General features: G+C 35.5%; 1 protein-coding gene across 1 annotated transcript; it reads left to right on the plus strand.

Moving 5' to 3' along the window:
* Positions 1-2,440: 2,440 nt before the first annotated feature.
* LOC143391159 (NXPE family member 1-like) lies at positions 2,441-14,216 on the plus strand. The gene is made up of 5 exons (XM_076843748.2): positions 2,441-2,539; positions 5,468-6,198; positions 8,814-8,875; positions 13,083-13,295; positions 13,681-14,216. The coding sequence occupies exons 1-5, from the start codon at positions 2,441-2,443 to the stop codon at positions 14,214-14,216; spliced, it is 1,641 nt and encodes a 546-aa protein (XP_076699863.2).
* Positions 14,217-19,858: the final 5,642 nt, after the last annotated feature.

Here is a 19,858-nt window from a genome sequence, read left to right on the forward strand (position 1 = left end):
ATTAGTCAACTTTTCATTACTGTAACAAAATACCTAATTTAAAAAAAATAAAGAAGACTTTAGGGGGTATTCCAGGTATGGAAATCAGGATTAATAAATTTCCAAGACCCTACCATCAGTAAAATTCTTTCTTACAAAGAAGTATTCTAATCATTCTTAATGGAGTCTATTCCAGCCAGGTTGTAGTGATTGTACAAAATGTTAGATCAGAGATATATGCAACAGAATTGATCAATGGTCAGGAAGAATATCTTGTGGCATACATAACTGCAATATAATGTAGATGGATTCGGCCTGAGATGATTTTCCTCTTGGATGAGGTGATCTCCTCTAGAACTTCCACAGACCTACTGAAGAAACTGATATATAAAAAGGTACAACACAGTACAGCATGTATTATAACAAAGATATGCATACCAGACTGGGGGAACACAGAAGAATAAGTTATTATCTAAAAATAACTATTAACAAAAATTCTAAAAACAATTAAAATAAATAAAATAAAATTTGAGGAAAGAACAGTTGGAACTCGAGCATAAACTTAAAGGGCAAATAGGAATTTTCAAGATTTACCAAAGAACTTGGTAAGGATTGGAGAATATGGTATAGGGAGGGAAGAAGTGAAGAGGATTTCAGGCAGCAGGATGCAGGCACTGAGAAGCATAAAGGAGGGGTTGGGCTTGTGGCTCAGTGGCAGAGTACTTATGAAGCACAGAGTTTGATTCTCACCACCACATAAAAATAAATAAATAAAATAGCAGACTGGGCAAAGGGGAGGGAGGGGCCATGGGAGCAAGAAAGATGGTACAATGAGATGCACATCAGTACCCTAGGTACATGTATGACTACATATATGGTATGATGTTACATTGTGTACAACCACAGAAAAAGTTGTGCTGCAATTGTATACAATGAATCAAAATGCATCTTACTGTTATATATACCTAATTAAAATAAATAAATTTATTTTTAAAAATAAATAAAAGGTATTGTGTCCATCTATAACTTAAAAAAATTTTTTTAAAAGCATAAAGGAATAAGGCTTACTAAGAGAATAACAAGAACCTGATGTTTCTACTAGCATATTCTAATCATCATAAATGTTTATTTAATTCATTTTGTTGATTCACTTTATCTTCATTATATCCAGTTAAAATGAAAATTATTCCAATTAGTTAGTAATTGACAGGCTTTGGCAATCAGAAAGTACATCTTACTGTCATATATACCTATTTAATATCAATAAATTTATTTTTAAAATAAATAAAAGGTATTGAGAATACCTTTTGATTCTCAGCACTACAAAAGCAATATATTGAGTAACACAAATGGAAGCTGTCCCTTCATCCTCTCTACTGATGTCATTCATTTCATCCCAACACCAACCTGCACTCAGAATTCAATACCTCTATGAGATTCTCCATACAATGCTTTAGTATCTGGGAGTAACAATTCCAACATAAAAGAGTGATTTAATGAATTGTGACTGTGTACTTCATCTTGTTTAAAAGAATTTCTTCATGAACTCTCTAAAAGTTAACCAGCTCAAGAATGACTTTTGCATGGGAATTATTCATTTTTGCTTTACACCAACAAGATTAAAACAGAACACATTTGGAATCTCCCAATGAATCCACTTACTCACAGTTTTTGTACATAGTGTAGATTTCACTGAGGAATTAGTTCAGAACAGAGAGGAGGGTTTTAGATTTTGTATGCCAAAATAAACTGTTTAAAGCAAATAATCTTAACTCTGTTTCCATGATCTCTTTAACATGCAATGGTTGAGAAGAGCTTCTCTTTCTCCTTTTCTGCTTCCCACCTTTTCTTCCTCACTTCCTATCTTCTTGTTTTTCCTTTCCCTAATGTACTACATAACCTTATTGAATCTTTTTTTTTCTACACAGAATAATTGAGTCCTAAAGGCATTTCCATTTCCAAATTTCATAGTGGGCACTCAGCAAACAAAAGCCACTGCTCTGCTTATCTGCTCAGTTTACAGGACCAACTTTCTTTCAGGATATTTATAGATAAGTATATTTTTTAACATAAACATAGTCTTGTGCTCCCATCAGCTATTCCAAGTCATCTCCTAAAAGACCAAATGAAAAGTTTCTGTTTCTCACCATAATAGTGGTAAGTGAAACTGTGGTAAGAGTTACAGCTGAGAAAGGACAGTATGCAGTGAGAGAATGTAGGAGAGGCATCTTCAATTTGAGGCTCATAGAAGAAGGAAGCAAAAATCCTAAATAAAATTTGGATATGGAAAAGTCAATGGGTGGGCCAAGGGGTTGGCAGTGTAGGTTGTAGGTTAGGAGATGGAAGCAGAAAGTGGTTCAGCAAGGAGGAACAAAGTCTCAGGGGCAAATTGCAGATTAAAAATAAAACAATGAGTAGATGTAATTGGGTTTCTTGTGTGGTCTTTCCTAGAACTCTCATCATGTCCTCAATTATGATGCTTCAAAGAGCACTGCTGATATTGACATCTCTTTTAACTGTTACCTGGATAACTTCTATCATTGCTCAAAACTCCACAAAGGTAGGAATAGTTTTCTCCAGTTTGGTTTGAAGCCTCCACCTGTGACCTCCATCAATTTAGAACAATAAATCACTCCTTCTCCTTCCCTCCCACTCCAACTCTGTTTATTTCTTCCCTTCTCAACTTCCTTTCAGAGGGACTACACACACTCTGTTTCCCATTTTACCTCAATCTAATCTAATCGGGATTCCAACTCCTACATGCCCCCAAAGCAGGTCTTGTGAAGATTACCAATCCCATGTCACTAAACTACCCTGTCAGTAAATGAGGTACACATATTCTTTGACCACGTAAGTAGGTTTGCCATTGTTTTTTGGTCCATGATTTATTTCTCCATGCAAAAGTTATTTTTTAGTAACCTAGTTTCCCCTGTTGTTTCTGGATACTAAGTCATAATTAGGAAAGTTTTCCCCACTCCAAGATTATGTAGATTCCATGTTTTCTTGTTTTTTTTTCTCACTTGTATAGTTCCATAATCTATATTTAAATATCTGATCCATTTAGAATTTGTTCTGTTAAATGGTATAACATGTTGATCTAATTTTACTTTTCCATGACTGTCCAGTTATCCTAATTTCTTATTAAAAATTCATCCTACGCTCCCACCAGTTTTTGAGTGCTGCCTCTATTGCATACTAAATTTGTAAATATAATAAGGTCTATCTCTGAATTTCAATTTTTTGCCATTCTCCTTTTATTCATTCACTAATAGCATTCTATTTTAGAGATTTTAGATACAAATTTTAATATCTAATAGGGCTAAACCCTATCTACATTCACACCACCTGATTTCTTATATCCCAAATATGCTTTCTGATTATTCTTTTTTTAATATTTTTTTACTTGTAGTTGACACAATACCTTTATTTTATTTATTTATTTTTACGTTGTGCTGAGGATCAAACCCAGGGCCTCGCACATGCTAGGTGAGCATTCTACCGCTGAGCCACAACCCCGATGATTATTCTTTCTTATTTATCCTTTCAAGTGAACTTTCTAATTGACCTGTGTGACCCAGAAATATTAAGGATATTTTTCTTGTGATTTCATTGAATGTATAAATTAGTTTTAAATATTACCTTCATGATATTTTCTATCCAATAAAACAGTTCCCTTCCATTTGGACAATTTTGTTTCCTTAACTCTAATATTTCACAAGTTTTCCTCATGTGAATATTCAACATGTTAAATTTGTACTTAAATATTTTACTGTAATTTTACTACTTTATATCAGATTATCCTATCATTTGATCCTCTTTCTGATTTGGTCTATATACATAAAAGCTAATGAATATATTGATTTTATTACCAAATGTTTTACTATATCCTTTTATTGTTTGTAGTCATTGTTGCATCTGAAACTAAAGATTACTGAAAGTCCTCCTTTCCAATTCTAATATCTTATTTGCTTTCTCTTCTTCAAACACATTAGCTTGTACCTCCATCCCAATGTTAATTTATAACACAATAGCAGACAGCATCCTTGTATGGCTCTAGTGTTTCCCTTTAAGTAAGATGCTAGTTTTTGAACTACAGTATATATTTTATTGAGTGTTTTTAACACAAATCAGTGCTAAGTGATTTGAAGTAAAATCCTATTACTCCAGTTAATATTATAAGGCAGTCAACACACAAATTCCAATTCTCATCTCTCTCTCTCCAGTCACTGATTTTTTTATAATGGTCATTGAATATTTTATTACCATATTTTATACCTTATTCCATCTTCATTTCTTGCTTGTCTTTGCCAAAGGATTGGAAACCTTCTGAGTTTTCTCAAAGATTCAATTTAAGTTCATCCTTATTTTTAATTACATCTCATTTCTGTTTCTAGTCTCTGGGTTTACTATTCCACTTCATTTCCAACCATCAGAGTTTAACTGATTGATGCTGAGCCACAGAACGCCTGGACAAGTTGTTTTGTTTTTAAGTTTTACCTGCATTTTAAAGTGTGAGATGCTTGACAATCACTGATCTATAACCACTATTCTCAAGCTTATCTAAAAGCAGGATACCTGTGATGTTTTCCATTTTCACATACTCCAGGACAGCAATTTAGTGACATGATCCAACTGACCTGAACTATTGCATGAAAATGAATGTTTTGAAAAAAGCTTAGTAGATACTTCTGACTATCAGCAAGAAATTACTAAATTCCAACACCTGTAGAATACTATCCAGTGTCTCAAGTATCAGTGATCTCTAAGGTTGTGAGAAATTAAGATATTTAAGTTGTTTGGGGAAAAGGAGGAGGAAGCCGGCAAATCAGGAAAAGAAGAAAGTATTAGTAAAGAAGTCAAAGAAAGTCAGCTTCTAAAAATAAAAGTAGTTAGTCTTGTCAAAATAGAATGCACAGGAGGAAATGGAAAAAGTGGGGAGTTAAAGAGGACACAGCATAAAACCACATTAAGATTGGACTTCCCAAGAATCATGAGAAGCCACTGAAGGGCTTGAGGGACAGAGGAGGCATGAGTTTTGTTAGGACTGACCTAGCTACCAAGGGAAAAATTAAATGGAGAGGCAGCAGGATGGTCGTATGAAGAACCTTTTCACACTTAAGAAGACTACTATAATTCAAGATATAAATGATAGTGGCTTGAACCATGATACTATGGGGAAGGAAAGACTGTTAATTAAAACTAACAGAAATTAGTTATTGGATATAAGGTGTATGTGAAAAAGAACAGCAAATGCATTGGCATCAATTTGTTACTCACATGTATGCTCTGAACTATGTCTTAAGTTGAATATAATTGTTAAGTTGTGTGCTAAAATATTGGGGTAAAAACAAATGTTTATATTTTACTAAAATCTACCAGTTTAAATAATACTGATGATAGTATGTAAAAGAATATGGAAAGTCATCATGAGTAAAGATGAGTATAAGCAGGTTCATTTCATAACACATCATATTTCTTATCATTTTAGTTTTGGTCTGTGGTAAACTTATCCATTTCCCTCCATCACTGGAACATCCCCAAGGAATCATGTCCTGAAATATCAACGATCTTGGTAAAATCACCAACAGAAACTGAACTCAGAATAAAGGAAATCCTACAGAAAATACAGCAGCTGATCCCGCCCAGACCCTACACCCATGTGAACAGCACCACCAGTGCCAAACACAGCGCAGTCACCATCCTCAACCCTAAAGACACATACTGCAGGGGGGACCAGATGGATATTCTCCTGGAGGCCAGGGACCACCTGGGACGCAGGAAGGAATATGGAGGGGATTTTTTGAGGGCCAGGATGTCCTCCCCAGCCCTGAAGGCAGGTGCCTCAGGAAAGGTGACAGACTTCCACAATGGCACCTACCTTGTCAGCTTCACTCTGTTCTGGGAGGGCCAGGTCTCCCTGTCTCTCCTGCTCATCCACCCCAGTGAAGGGGTGTCGGCTCTCTGGAGGGCAAGGAACCAAGGCTATGATAAAATTATTTTCAAAGGTAAATTTGTTAATGGCACCTCCCAAGTCTTCACTGAATGTGGCCTGACCCTAAACTCTAGCTCTGAACTGTGCACCTACTTGTATGGGAGAGACCAGGAAGCATTCTACTGCATGAAGCCTCAAAACATGCCCTGTGAGGCCCTGACCCATGTGACCACCATGAACCGAGAAATTTCTTATCTTTCTGTCAAGGAAAAAAGTCTTTTCCATAAGTGAGTATATGTTTTAATATAATGAGAGGTGCTCCCAAGCAGAGCTACATTGCCTGTCTCAATATTAAGCATGATCTTCTCAGATGCCTCCTCTATTCAAGGTTGTAGTGAAACATGCAGTATCTGCATGGAGACCAGTGTCCATGACTGCACACCATAGTTTGCATTTTGGTTGAAATGGGCAGAAGGAAGGCTACACAAGTTGGAACTATATAATGTATATGCCTATACTTTTTTAAGAAAATGGATTTTGTCACATTTGACCATGCATTTAACAGACATAGGTTTAACAAAATATGTTCTGTGGAAAACTCTTCTGTTATATGTTCAAATACATAACCAAAAAAGGATTCCTTGATAAGCACATCATATGATCCTGCTCCTTTACCTCCCATATCATATTCCACAGATTCTGCCATTCAAATATCCTGCATTCGTCCATTTCTCTCCATGTCCAGTGCTGCTTTCCAAGTTGCGACCATCATCATCTCACCTACATGACTGTGACAGCTTTCTACCTGGTCTCCCTACCATCAATCATACCCTCTTGAACCTACTCTACACTGCAACCTGAGGAATCTTTCTAAAAAGCCAGCTCCTATGGGGTCATCTTCAGTTATCTCATGATCAGAGACGCCTCAGTGTACATTGCTCAGGAAGGGAAGAATCCTTCAACCTCCCCACATCGTGATCTATCAGTTCCTAGAAGCCCTGGTTAGCTTCATCTAACATCAGTGCCCATGTTTCCCCTATCCATCTTGGCTGCAGCCACCTATGATTTTCTCCTCTGTTGACAAAAAAAAAAAAAGAAAGAAAGAAAGAAAAAAAAAAGAAAAAAACTGATGCTCACTCTCTGATTTCTTTGTTCTCCACTGAAATGGGAGAACTCTTCATTCCTTAGAATGAACTATCGGGGCTTCTTCATGGGCCACTTTGAGGATTTGTAAAAGAAACCTGTCATCACAAATCCCAAAACTATGACCCAAGCCCTGGACACCTATTAGTCCTAGAATCTTTTATTCATTTGCCAACTTTCCATAAGATTCAGTCTATTTCCTTTTCACTTTCCAGTCTGCCAAAATCTATTCAGCTACCCCAGGATGACTTATTTTCCCTACATTTGGTGACAACACAACGTTATATTCTGAGCAATCCCTTTCTTTGAAAATTTCAAACTTAGGCTCAGAGTCTTTTTTTGCCCTGCTTAAGCTTTCAAAAACTACACTTATGAGAAATAAGAGTAAAGACCAAACCTGGAAAAATAACATGCATTCCAGAATCTTACCCAGTTATCCAAAATTTGACTCCTTATCCATTCAACTCACCAAATCTCAAACTATTCTAAAATGAGGCAGAGAACGACAGAGAAGGCAGAGCTGGAGTGGGAGGTAAGGGAAAGAACTGACTTATAGTTCTAAGTTGCTGGAGTCACAGGTGGAGACTTTAGACCAAACTGGAGAAAACTGTTCCTACCTTTGTGAAGTTCTGAGCATTTGTAGATGTTATCCAGATAACTAAAAGAGATGTCAACATCAGCAGTGCTCTTTGAAACATGGTAATTGAGGCCATGATGAGAGTCCTAGGAAAGACCACACAAGAAACACAATTACATGTACTCACTGTTTTATTTTTTAATCTCCTTCATGTCTAAATCACAGCAAGGATGAGACCATGTTTTACCATTTCCTTTCATGACTGGGCGTAAAAAGACCCCCCCTAGCAGAGAACAGAGTACATCTGTTGTACTGGGTACCTGAACCCTCCTCCCCATAACCTCTCCCTGCCTGCCTCTATTTACACATATAATGTATGTTGGGTTGAAGAAAAGAGAGGGTAGAGGTAAGAAAAGAAGTTTGACGTAGGAAGAGTCAGTCTTCATCAAGTGGAGGAAAGAAATACAGTGTTCTTTTATTCACACATCAGTGTGAACACTACTTTCTGACAGCCACATTGATGGATACTGAGGATACAGCAGTGAACACAGACAATACGTTACCTTTCTTCACATGATCCTCAGAAAGCAAATATGTAGGAAAATTGAACATATCAGGAAATTTGGCTAAAGAGGAAAGCAGAGGCTCTGTGTTAAGGGGTCTATGTGCCAGGATAAGGAGCCTGGACTCCTGCAGTAAGTGATAGGGAGACAATCAAGGTTTCCAAACAATAAAGCAGTTGTATTTGCAATTGGACAAGGTACTCTGGTAGTTGTGCTGAAGAAATTAGGTGAGATAAAACTTAGATTGACCAATTAGAGGTTCATAGTAATTTTAAAAAAGTATTACATGAACTTGAATAGGTGATGTGAAGGCACATAGGGATAATGCAAACTTAATAATATTATGAATTTAAAATTCTATGACACCCTATTGCATATCATTCATTACATGTGAAAGATGAGTAGAGCTGCCCTGGATTTCAGGTACTCTCAGCAAGATAGAAAGCCTTTCAAAAATCCCAATTTATTTACAATACCCAATATCCAAAATATATAACAGAAATAATTACTTTCAGTTAAAGAAACTTAAAAATATCCTTCACTCATAAGCAAATGATGCCTGGTGCCTATGCTATGTGGACACACAACAGGCTAATCTATTGTCTTATTTTTTTTGAAGGTCCAAAGTGGGAGTTGAAATAATGAAAGATCTTGAACATATCGATGTCTTCCAATGTAAAAGTAAGTTCACTTTTTCCTATGGTGGGTAATGTTTGGCATGTGTCTTACACAGAGAAAAATTATCAGTGTTAATTCTTTTAGTTTTGGTTTTCCAGGAGCATAATCCCTAACAGGTGTCAGTGATTTCAATCATGCTGGGCTTTATAGGGAGAAATCAACTCAAGGAAATTAGTTCAAACTGTTTATACCAGATTTAATCTTGATTTATCCTAAAAAATAAAATAAACTATCCTACATTCATCTCCCAGCATCTGAGGTGCTGTGCAAATGCCTTTGATAGCTTCAGAGTAGAAATACTATGGTTTTAGTTTCCTGATATCTGTTGGCATAAGCTCCAACTTTTAGTTGGTACACTTAATTTTATATGGAGCTTCCATCTAATTTAAATATTTAATGTAAAATACAAAGCAATATTATATATGAAAGCATAATATTTATATTTATTTATATCTTAGTATTAAATAACCATTTAAGCCTGAGTTTACCAGTAACATTAGTATCCTAGGCAACTCATAATGATATATTGTCAATATTTATTCACTTATTCCTCAAGTGTTTATTGAGGGTCTAATAGATATGAGGCATCATGAGCAAATGAAGAAAAAAGCTGAGCTTATGATCTAAAAAAAAAAAAAAAGATTGGGTTTTAAATCTCTATGAAGAAAGCAAAATACATAGGTCTTATTTTAAAGTTAAATATATTTGACTGAGCCCTGAAGGATATCAATAGTTCAGAGAAACTTCATAAAGATCGTGGGTAGAGTTGCCATATTGAACTAAATATAGGAAAGCAGTTAAATTTAAGTTATTTCTAATTGCATATATATATGTAGACACACACACACACACACATACATACACACACATTCAGGTAAAGAAAAAAATATCACATGGTTCATTCCCTAAAAAAGTGTCCCTTACGAGAATAATTTAATTTTCTGTCCTACATTTTTAATGTGAGACTTTTTTACTTGATAACTCTAGTCATGAGCAATTATGTGCATAAGCCAATGGAGTGAGCATATGTAACAAAAGATAGGGCTAGAAAGAGAAAAAACATCTAAGTAAATAAACTGTGCTGAGGATTACAGTGTTTATTTAGAAGGCTAAAAAAAGACCAAATGTAGAGGACAGGGGTATGATCTTCTTTCTGTTTTAAAAGGGAGGCTGATTCATAGTGGAATAGGGAGAGGGAGAATGGGAGGAATAGACAAACTCTAGGTAGGGCAGAGGGGTTGGAGGGGAAGGGAGGAGGCATGGGGTTATAAATGATGGTGGAATTTGATGGTCATTATTATCCAAAGTATTTGTATGAAGATATGAATTGGTGTGAATATACTTTGTATACAACCAGAGATATGAAAAATTGTGCTCTATATGTGTAATAAGAATTGTAATGCATTCTGCTATCATATGTAAATAAAAATAATAAAAAGCAAATTCAGAATTGAAAAAAGTAAGCATGACCTACACAAAGATAATTTAAAATGCTACTAAGTGACATAAAATGAAATTTATACACAGTAGAAAATATACTCTTTCTGGTTGAGATAATTTCATATTGAGAAGGTATCGGTTTTCCCTGCATTAGTTTCTTTTTGCTGCTATAATAAGTGGCTTTAAGTAAAAAGAACATATTATCTTAGTGTTGTTCTTCCAAAGCACAACATGAGTCTCGCTAAGCTATAATCAAGGTACAACAGGCCTGTGTTCCTTTCTAGGGAAGAATCTGTTGTACCTTTCAGCTTCTAAAAGCTACCTTCCTTCCTTTTAGCGCCATCTAGTCTCCAAAGCCACAATGGTAGGTCAATCCTCAAGTTACATCTTTCTAGTCCACCTGCTGCTTCCCTCTTCCATAATGGAGGATCAATGAGATTAGACTGGACTCCCTTTCCTAGATAATCTAGAATTATCTAGATTATCCATCTCAAAATTCATACCCTTAGTCACATCTGGAAAATCCCTTTTGCCATCCATTTTTTTCCTTGAAGGCAATATATTCCGAGGTTTTGAGAATTAGAACCCAAATATCTTTGGGGGGCATACGTGCCCACCACAATCTCTAAACTAATCAAAAATATGGGGATGGAAAATATTTAGTAACTGTTTGTCTCAAGGTTCTAGGGTTATAGTATTTAATCATCCAGAATGCAGTGCTATCAAGCCTCCTAGGAGCCCAACAAGGTCACACTGAAATTCCAACAAAATCATAGGATTAGAAAAACTATCTTTGGTGAGCAAAACCACCAGGAATTAAGAAGAATTTAAAATACATTTTTCAATTTATGTGTGTGAGTTTGTGTGTGTGTGTGTGTGTTTGTATGTGTGGTACTGCACATTGAACCCAGAGTCTCACCCATGCTAGGCGAGCACTCTACCACTGAGCTACACCCCTAGCCCACATTTCCCAATTCTGAAAACAGCACCATTTTGCCATTTAGTATACTAATTACAAATAGAATTGGCCCTTGGTATTTATGGGGGTTTAGTTTTGATACCCACTATGTACACCAAAATCTGCAGATGCTCAAGTCCTTACATAATATGACATGGTATTTGCATATAAGTACATCGTCCAATATACTTTAAATCATTTCCAGATGACTTACAATGCCTAACAATGTAAATTCTTTGTAAATAGTTATCATACCATTTTGTTTAGAAAATAATGAAAAAGGTCTGTACACATTTAATAAAGATAGAGTTTTTCCTGAATGTTTTCCATCCATTATTAAGTGGAATACACACATACAGAACCCATGGATATGAAGGGCTGACTATACAGTATCTCCATGTATAGTATACTATTCTGTGGACACAAGCAACCAGAGACTGTAAGGTCCATAGGGACTTAAAAAGGAAGATAAAGCACAGAGCGCTGGTAATTTCCCAATATCCATTCCCTCCTCCTTTTTAGTAAGAGTAACCATTATTTGAGCTGGAACCATGGCCACTTTTCCTTGTGGCTACTTATGCTCACATTACATTTTCCTAAGAGTATGAACAGAAATTGTCTGGGGAACTTATAAGTAATGCCTTTCAAGGCAAAACAACTTGCCTTCCTCTTCCATTTGTCTCCTTGCTACTAGCTGAACTGTAGATAAAATGTGAGAAAGGAAACTGCACTGTTAGACTGAAAGACTAAAACCATATGTTAAGAATAGTAGAACAACAAGATAAGAGAACGAGAAGTCCCTCACAAGATGCAATAACACATTAACCTTGGCCTGGTCACTCTGAAACTGTTCTGTGAGGGACAGTACATTTCCAATTTTAAGACATTATTTTGGCCTATTTTACAGCATTCAACTTGTTTCCTATCTAGTACAGGAAGTGAATGTAATACAGAAATGCTGATGTAACAAAATCTAAATTATGAGTACTGGACATACAGGTCAGTGGAAGGGTGCTTGCCTTGAATGCATGAGACTTGGGGTCCAATTGCAAGCATTGCAAAAAATACAAATAAAAATAAAACCCTAAAATATGAGACAACTGCTCGGCAGTAAGGCAACAGCATAGAGAATGGCAAGGAAATATGACGTAGACATTTGATGACCTTTGTTATGCCACAGCGAAAGTTGGTGCTCTGCCACAGGGAATACCTTTGAAGGCAGACAACGACAGAGCCTGCAGCTACAGAGAAACAGGCTGCAATAATTTCTCAGAATCATGGTTTCTGTTGGGTGCTGTATGACACTTTTATTAAGGTCCTATTAAAAACTACATTAAGTCAATCTAGGTATTTTATATTATATAAGGTTTTCAAAAGGTGCATATTATATTTAAGCCATTTTTTAAACATGAAAAAACTCATACTATTCCTTCATTGATGGAACAAATGTAAATGACTCAATAACAAAGACACCAATGGGTAGTTCACTGACATTCAGATTAGAGAACCAAATTAAGTCACTGCAGAATCAGAGGAATGGCAAAGAAAGGAAAGGACATGGAGACTTAGCTAATGACCACAGGTGGGAGAAAATGAACAGGGAGGAGTCAGCATGACTCAAAATCCCTCAGAAGAAAGAGTAGCAGTGCCTAAAACAAGCTGGTGGTCATAAAAATCTCCAGTAAGAGACAAAAGACAAAAGTAGAGGGAGAGAGAAAGGGACCAAGAAAGGGAAGGACCAAGCAAGGAGAAGGAGACGGGGTGTTTGACACATGCCACTGACACCACTCACCATGGGATTTCTGTGACTAGAGAGAGAAAAGAGCACAGAGAAATGCCAAATTGGAAAGAAGACTCCAGCCCCTGGTGGATACACTTTACAAGGAAGGTGGATAACAACATTTTGCGACCAGATTCAACTAGATACAAACAAGATCAATAGCTGCTTGAAGGGAAAACTCATTTACCTGATGGGAGATTCCACACTGCGTCAGTGGATCCACTACTTACCCAGAGTTGTAAAAAGTATGTAGTTACTTTATGTTCCTTTGGAAATTCAGGCTAATCATAAAGTAATTTCAACGAGGTCTCCATCTATTCTCACTTATGCTAGTTTTTTGTTGTTGTTGTTGCTTTTTTTAAAATTTCATTTAGCTTTCTGGAGTTGTCTTAATTTAAAATCTATTTTATTCCCTCTTTCATAAGAACTGTTGTTCCTCCTTATAAACTCCAAAGAAAACTTTACATTTTGATTGATATTTCACACACATGAACTGGTAATTTATCCTAGAGGGTAGGATGCTCCCGACAAAAATACTATAGAAGGTGATTATAAATGATATTGTAGATATTCTTTTAAAAACTATTAATCACTGCCCTCTATCTAAAAATCTGCTTTTTTTCTTATCAGCACTAAAATTTTTTGATCTTCATGGAACTGGACCTTTTAAGAAATATTTGCTTCTGGATGCTGAAAGACATACTCAGATACAATGGAAAAAACATAGCTATCCTTTTATCACTTCTCATCTTTACTCTGTGACAGAAGAAGGTTATATCCCTCAGGAAATTGACCAGATTTCGGGTGACAAAAACACAGCCATTGTCATAACCTTTGGCCAACACTTCAGACCTTTCCCCATTGACGTTTTCATTCGCAGGGCCATAAGTGTTCGAAAAGCTATCGAACGACTATTCCTAAGAAGCCCAGACACTAAGGTGATCATTAAGACAGAAAATATCAGGGAGATGCACTTAGAAACAGAAAGGTTTGGAGACTTCCATGGTTACATTCAGTATCTTACCCTGAATGACATTTTCAAAGATCTCAATGTGGGTGTCATTGATGCCTGGGACATGACCATTGCATATGGCACCAATAACGTCCACCCACCTAATAATGTGATTGAAAAACAGATTAACATGTTCTTGAACTACATTTGCTAAAGAAAAAATAAGCAAAGTCACTAGGAACCAATTTTCACATCCCATGTGTATTATCAATGAAATTTTATTCATTTTAAAGACTAAGAAAATCAAACTTAAAGGAACCATATATGGGATTATTTGTGGTACACTTAAAGACAATGAGAATGGAGATGAGGTACAAAGTCAAAACATCAGATATGAAGAATGACCACACCATGCCTGGAGCATGAGTGTGTGTGATAATGAGTGTTTTCATACTTGAGGCAAGTTTGGGTCATGATCTTTGGTTACTCCTGGCTGAACTAATGGAAAGGTAGAAGAATATAAATATGTAATTGTCATTATGCTCTAAAATGGTCAACTAACTTTCTCTGTAAAGGTATAGATAGTAACTATTTTAGAATCTGCAGGCTATGTTGCCTCTGTCACAACTGCTCCACTCTGCACTGTAGTACAAAAACAGCCACAGACAACATGTAAACAAATGAATGTGTTATGTTTCAATGAGACTTAACTAATGGACAAGGAAATTTGTATTTCATATAATTTATACTTGTCAGGAAATATCATTATTATTTTGATTTTCATAAACTGTTTATAAATGCAAACACCATACTTAGATCACAGACCCTAAAAAAAAAAGTGGTTGTATTTGGCCTCTAGGAAATATTTTGCTGGTACCTGATTAAAAACAAAAAAATTTTGTAAAATTAAAGCCAAAAATTCAGTAAAACTGAACAAAAATCCTTCATATGCTGTGTAGAAAACTAATAATAAAGTTGAAATAAAAGAAAATTACCTAACTTGAGAAAATTATCTACCCCAAAACTACAAGCAACATCACTTCCTGAGTGAAGCACAACAAACATTTCTTACTAAGTCAGATACAAACCCAAGAACTTGTCACTAGCTCTAGTTCACTAGCCCGTGAACTGCAGTACATACCAGAAAAGAACAGAGTAACTGCTCCTATTTCATCATTCCCTTAGGAAAAAACCAAAAGCCTAAGTAGAAGAAGGTGGCCTCACACGAGCTCAATAAAAAAAGCTTCTTTGTCAAAATTAGATGACATAATCAAAACTACATGGTATCTCTGCATAAAGATTGTGTACATCTTTCATTATACTTAATCCTAGATATTTGGTACTTTTTGATCTACTGTATTTTTAAAATCTTTACTATTGTCAAATATTTATTATGTCTTACAAATATGCACAAAACTTCAAAGTACAGCTCAGTAAACTATCAAAAAGAGACACTTGGGTTGGAGTTATGGCTCAGTGCCAGAGCACTTGCCTAGCACAATGTGAGGCACTGGGTTTGATACTCAGCATCACATAAAAAAAAAAGAAATAAAGGTATTATGTCTAACTACAACTAAAAAATTTTAAAACAGTGGTTAATCCAATGGTTAGGATTAAACACAACAGAAGATATGTAAGATCTCTATACACATATACACACTCCACAACAGCAAGGATTAAAGCATTCTGTAGATTCAATGCAATTCCAATCACAGTCTTAACAGATTATATATGTGCATGGAGTTGTATATAACTTGACAATATGATACCAAACTTTCTAAGAAAACATAAAATGCCAAAAATAATCAAATCACTGATAGAAAGGAATAAGTTTTAAGAACTTACTTTTCCAAACAGCAAGACTTTCCTTAAAGCCATAGAATTATGACTGTGGCACTGTTGCCAAAAAAAAAAAAATCAAAGACCAATGAAACAGAATTCAGGAGACAGAAAAGGCCCTGCAAAAACAGACATGTGCTTCATAACAAATGGAACAATGAGGACAAGACAGTCTTCACAACAAATGTTCTCAGAAAATAAGATATACACGCATAAACAAACAAAACTGCACCCCAATCCTATTCACAAAAAATATAAATCTAGAGATATTATACAACTAATCACTGAGAAGCAAAGCAACAATCTTACCACATTATCTCTTCAAAAGAACCAATGTTTTCAAATTTGTAAACTTTCTGGGATCTCTACTTGTCCTACTGCACCAGACTACTCCTCCATGACTGGTACGCAGTTTGACACTCCACTTGAGTTTGACAAGACCACAACCATCAATGAGAAGAGTTCACCAAATACAGTACACTTTTCTTAAGTACAAGAACACTATAAAATAATTATAAACGTAAATATATAAACCACTAACACATTGGGTTTTTTAGAAATGCATGACAGTAGAATCTATTTTGACATATTATGCACACATGGAGTATAACTTATTCTAATTATAATCCCATTTTTTAAATTTTTTATTTTATTTATTCTAATTAGTGACATATGACAGAATGCAATTCAATTCATATTATACAAATAGAGCACAATTTTTCATGTCTCTGGTTGAACACAAAGTAGAGTTACACCATTAGAGTCTTCATACATGTACTTAGGGTAATGATGTCCATCTCATTCCACCGTCTTTCCTACTCCCATGCCTCCTCCCTACCCCTCTTTCGCCTTTCCCCTATCTAAAGTTCATCTATTTCTCCCATGCTCCCCACACAACACACCATTCCCTTATGAATCAGCCTCCTTATATTAGAGAAACATTCAGCATTTGGTTTTTTGGGATTGGCTTACTTCACTTAGCACTGTATTTTTCAAACTCCATCTATTTCCCTGCAAATGCCATGATTTAATTCTCTTTTAATGCTGAGTAATATTTCATTGCATATATATATATATATATATATATATGCTTATGTGATATATATATATCACATTTTCTTTATCCATTAATCTACTGAAGGACATCTAGGTTGATTCCACCATTTAGCTATTGTGAATTGAGCTGCTATAAACATTGATGTGGTTGTGTCCCTGTAGTATGCTGTTTTTAAGTCCTTTGGATATAAACCAAGGAGTGAAATAGCTGGGTCAAATGGTTGTTCCATTCCACGTTTTCCAAGGAATCTCCATAATGCTTTCCAGATTGGTTACACCAATTTGCAGTCCCACTAACAAAGAGTGAGTGTGCCTTTCCTCACATTCTTGTCAACACTTATAGTTGTTTGTATTCTTAATAGCTGCCATTCTGACTGGAGTGAGATGAAATCTTACGAGTAGTTTTGATTTGCATTTCTGGAATTGCTAGAGATGTTGAACATTTTTTCATATATTTGTTGATTGGTTGTATATCCTCTTCTGAGAAGTGTCTGTTCAATTCCTTGGTTCATTTATTGATTGGATTATTTGTGATTTTTTTCTGGTGTTGAGATTTTTGATTATTCACATATCCTAGATATTAATGCTCTATCTGATGTGTATAGGGTAAAAAATTGCTCACATTCTGTAGGCTCTCTCCTTACCTTATTGTTTCTTTTGCAGATAAGAAGCTTTTTAGTTTGAATCCATCCATTTCTTGATTCTTGACTTTAATTCTTATATTATAGAAGTCTTATTAAGGAAATTGGGGCCCAATCCAACATGATGAAGATTTGGGCCTACTTTTTCTTCTAGTAGGTGCAGGATCCCATTCTTGTGGTTGAAGGTGATGTGGAGTTTCACAGGTCATGTATTCATATATGAACACAGGAAAGTTATATCCAATTCAGTCTACTGTCTTTCTTATTTCCATTCCCTCTCCCATCCTTTTGTCTAATCCGATGAACTCAGTACATTATTTATTATCATTGTAAAGTACATGTACCAGACATGCAATAAGTACAGGTACAGACAAGTAATACTGGCATTATTATTTTTTGCAAGTATTTTTATTTTTATTGGATAGAGCAAATGATTATATAAATGATTGTATAAATATATAAATTATATAAAGTCTTAGATAATTAAGACTTTTAGTGTAAAAAAAGATTTTAAGTTTTTTTTAACATGTTTAATTACCTTGAAAATGGCTGAAAAAATTCATGATTCTAATTTCATATATAGACATTCCTTAGCTCTGTCCATCACTCCTAGGACAAGAAGGCATCCTTAGAGGAAAGGCTGAATCCAGGATAAGGGCAGGACAGACATGCATTAATAGAAAGGAGGAGCCTCAGCATCTCCATTCATCAGGAAGCAAATTGCCAAAGACACGGGGACTCACATCACGGAACACAGGAGGTAATCCAAAGGGCTCTCTTCATTGGCCAAAGATGGGAGAAATTCATCAACAAAAGGAATAACATCTGCAGTTGATTAAAATATACATTATACAAAATCCCTGAGTTCATAATGATATGGAAAAGAGAGAGGTATATGGAAAAGCAAAGACTAAAGTGCTCATGAATCATTAGTGAAGGTAGCAAACTTCTTCCTTACTCTGAAAATTGGCAATTAAAGAGAAATATATGAACATATACTCTTTCCTGTTAAAAAGGCAGCTAGTAGACATTACAACAACTAAAGGAATGACAGAATTCAGGAACCAGCATTTTATTTTTTTTAATTTGTTATTTGTTCTTTTTTAATTATACATGACAATAGAGTGTATTTTAATGTTATTATACATACATGGAGTATAACTTCCCATTCTTATGGTTGTAATGATGTGGAGTTTCACTGGTTGTGTATTCATATATGAACATAAGAAAGTTACATCCAAATTATTCTACTATCTTTCCTATTCTCTTCCCTTTCCCTTCCCTTCCTTCCCCTTTGTCTAATCCAATAAACTTCTATTTTCCCTACCTGCCTCCCGTATTCTGTGTTAGCAACTGCATGTCAGAAAGAACATTCAACCTTTAGGGGATTGGCTTATTTCACTTAGAATGATAGTCTCCATTTCCATCCATTTAGCAGTAAATGCTGTAATTTCATTCTTATTTATGGTTGAGTAATATTACACTGTGTATATATACCATATTTTCTTTATCCATTCATCTGTTGAAGGGCACCTAGGTTGGTTCCATAGCTTGGCTATTGTGAATTGAGCTGCTATAAACATTGATGTGGCCATGTCACTATCGTATGCTGATTTTTAAGTCCTTTGGGTATATACCTAGGAGTGGGATAAGTGGGTCAAATGGTGGCTCCATTTCAAGTTTTCTGAGGAATCTCCATACTGCTTTCCTGAGTGGTTGCACCAATCTGTAGTCCCACCAGCAATTTATGAGTGTACCTTTTATCCCACATCCAACATGTACTGCTTCTTGTATTCTCGATAACTGCCATTCTTACTGGAGTGAGATAAAATCTCAGTATAGTTTTAATTTATATTTCTCTAATTGCTAGAGATGTTGAATGCTTTTTCATGTATTTGTTTACCATTCATATTTCTTCTGTGAAGTGCCTGTTCAGTTCCTTTGCCCATTTATTGATTGGTTTGTTGTTGGTCTGGGGGGGTTTTGTTTGGTTTGTGGGGGTTTTTTGTGTTTTTTTGTTTGTTTTTTTTGTTTTGTGTGTGTGTGTGTTTAGTTTTTTGAGTTCTTTATATATCCTGGAGATTAATGGTCTATCTGAGGTGCAGGTGGCAAAATTTTTCTCCCATTCTGTAGGCTCATTGGGGAACCACCATTTTAAAACTTTTACTTGAATAAGTAAGGCAGAGATGATCTGAAACATTGAGAAACAAGGTGCCTAGAAACTTTACTTGGGAAATAGTAGACTGTAACCTCTGAATCCACTGCTCAAGTTAGCTTTACTAAAGACAGGACAACCTGACATTGCATCCATTCGGCTTGA

The sequence above is a fragment of the Callospermophilus lateralis genome, chromosome 2, assembly GCF_048772815.1.
Source record: "Callospermophilus lateralis isolate mCalLat2 chromosome 2, mCalLat2.hap1, whole genome shotgun sequence".
Taxonomy (NCBI): domain Eukaryota; kingdom Metazoa; phylum Chordata; class Mammalia; order Rodentia; family Sciuridae; genus Callospermophilus; species Callospermophilus lateralis.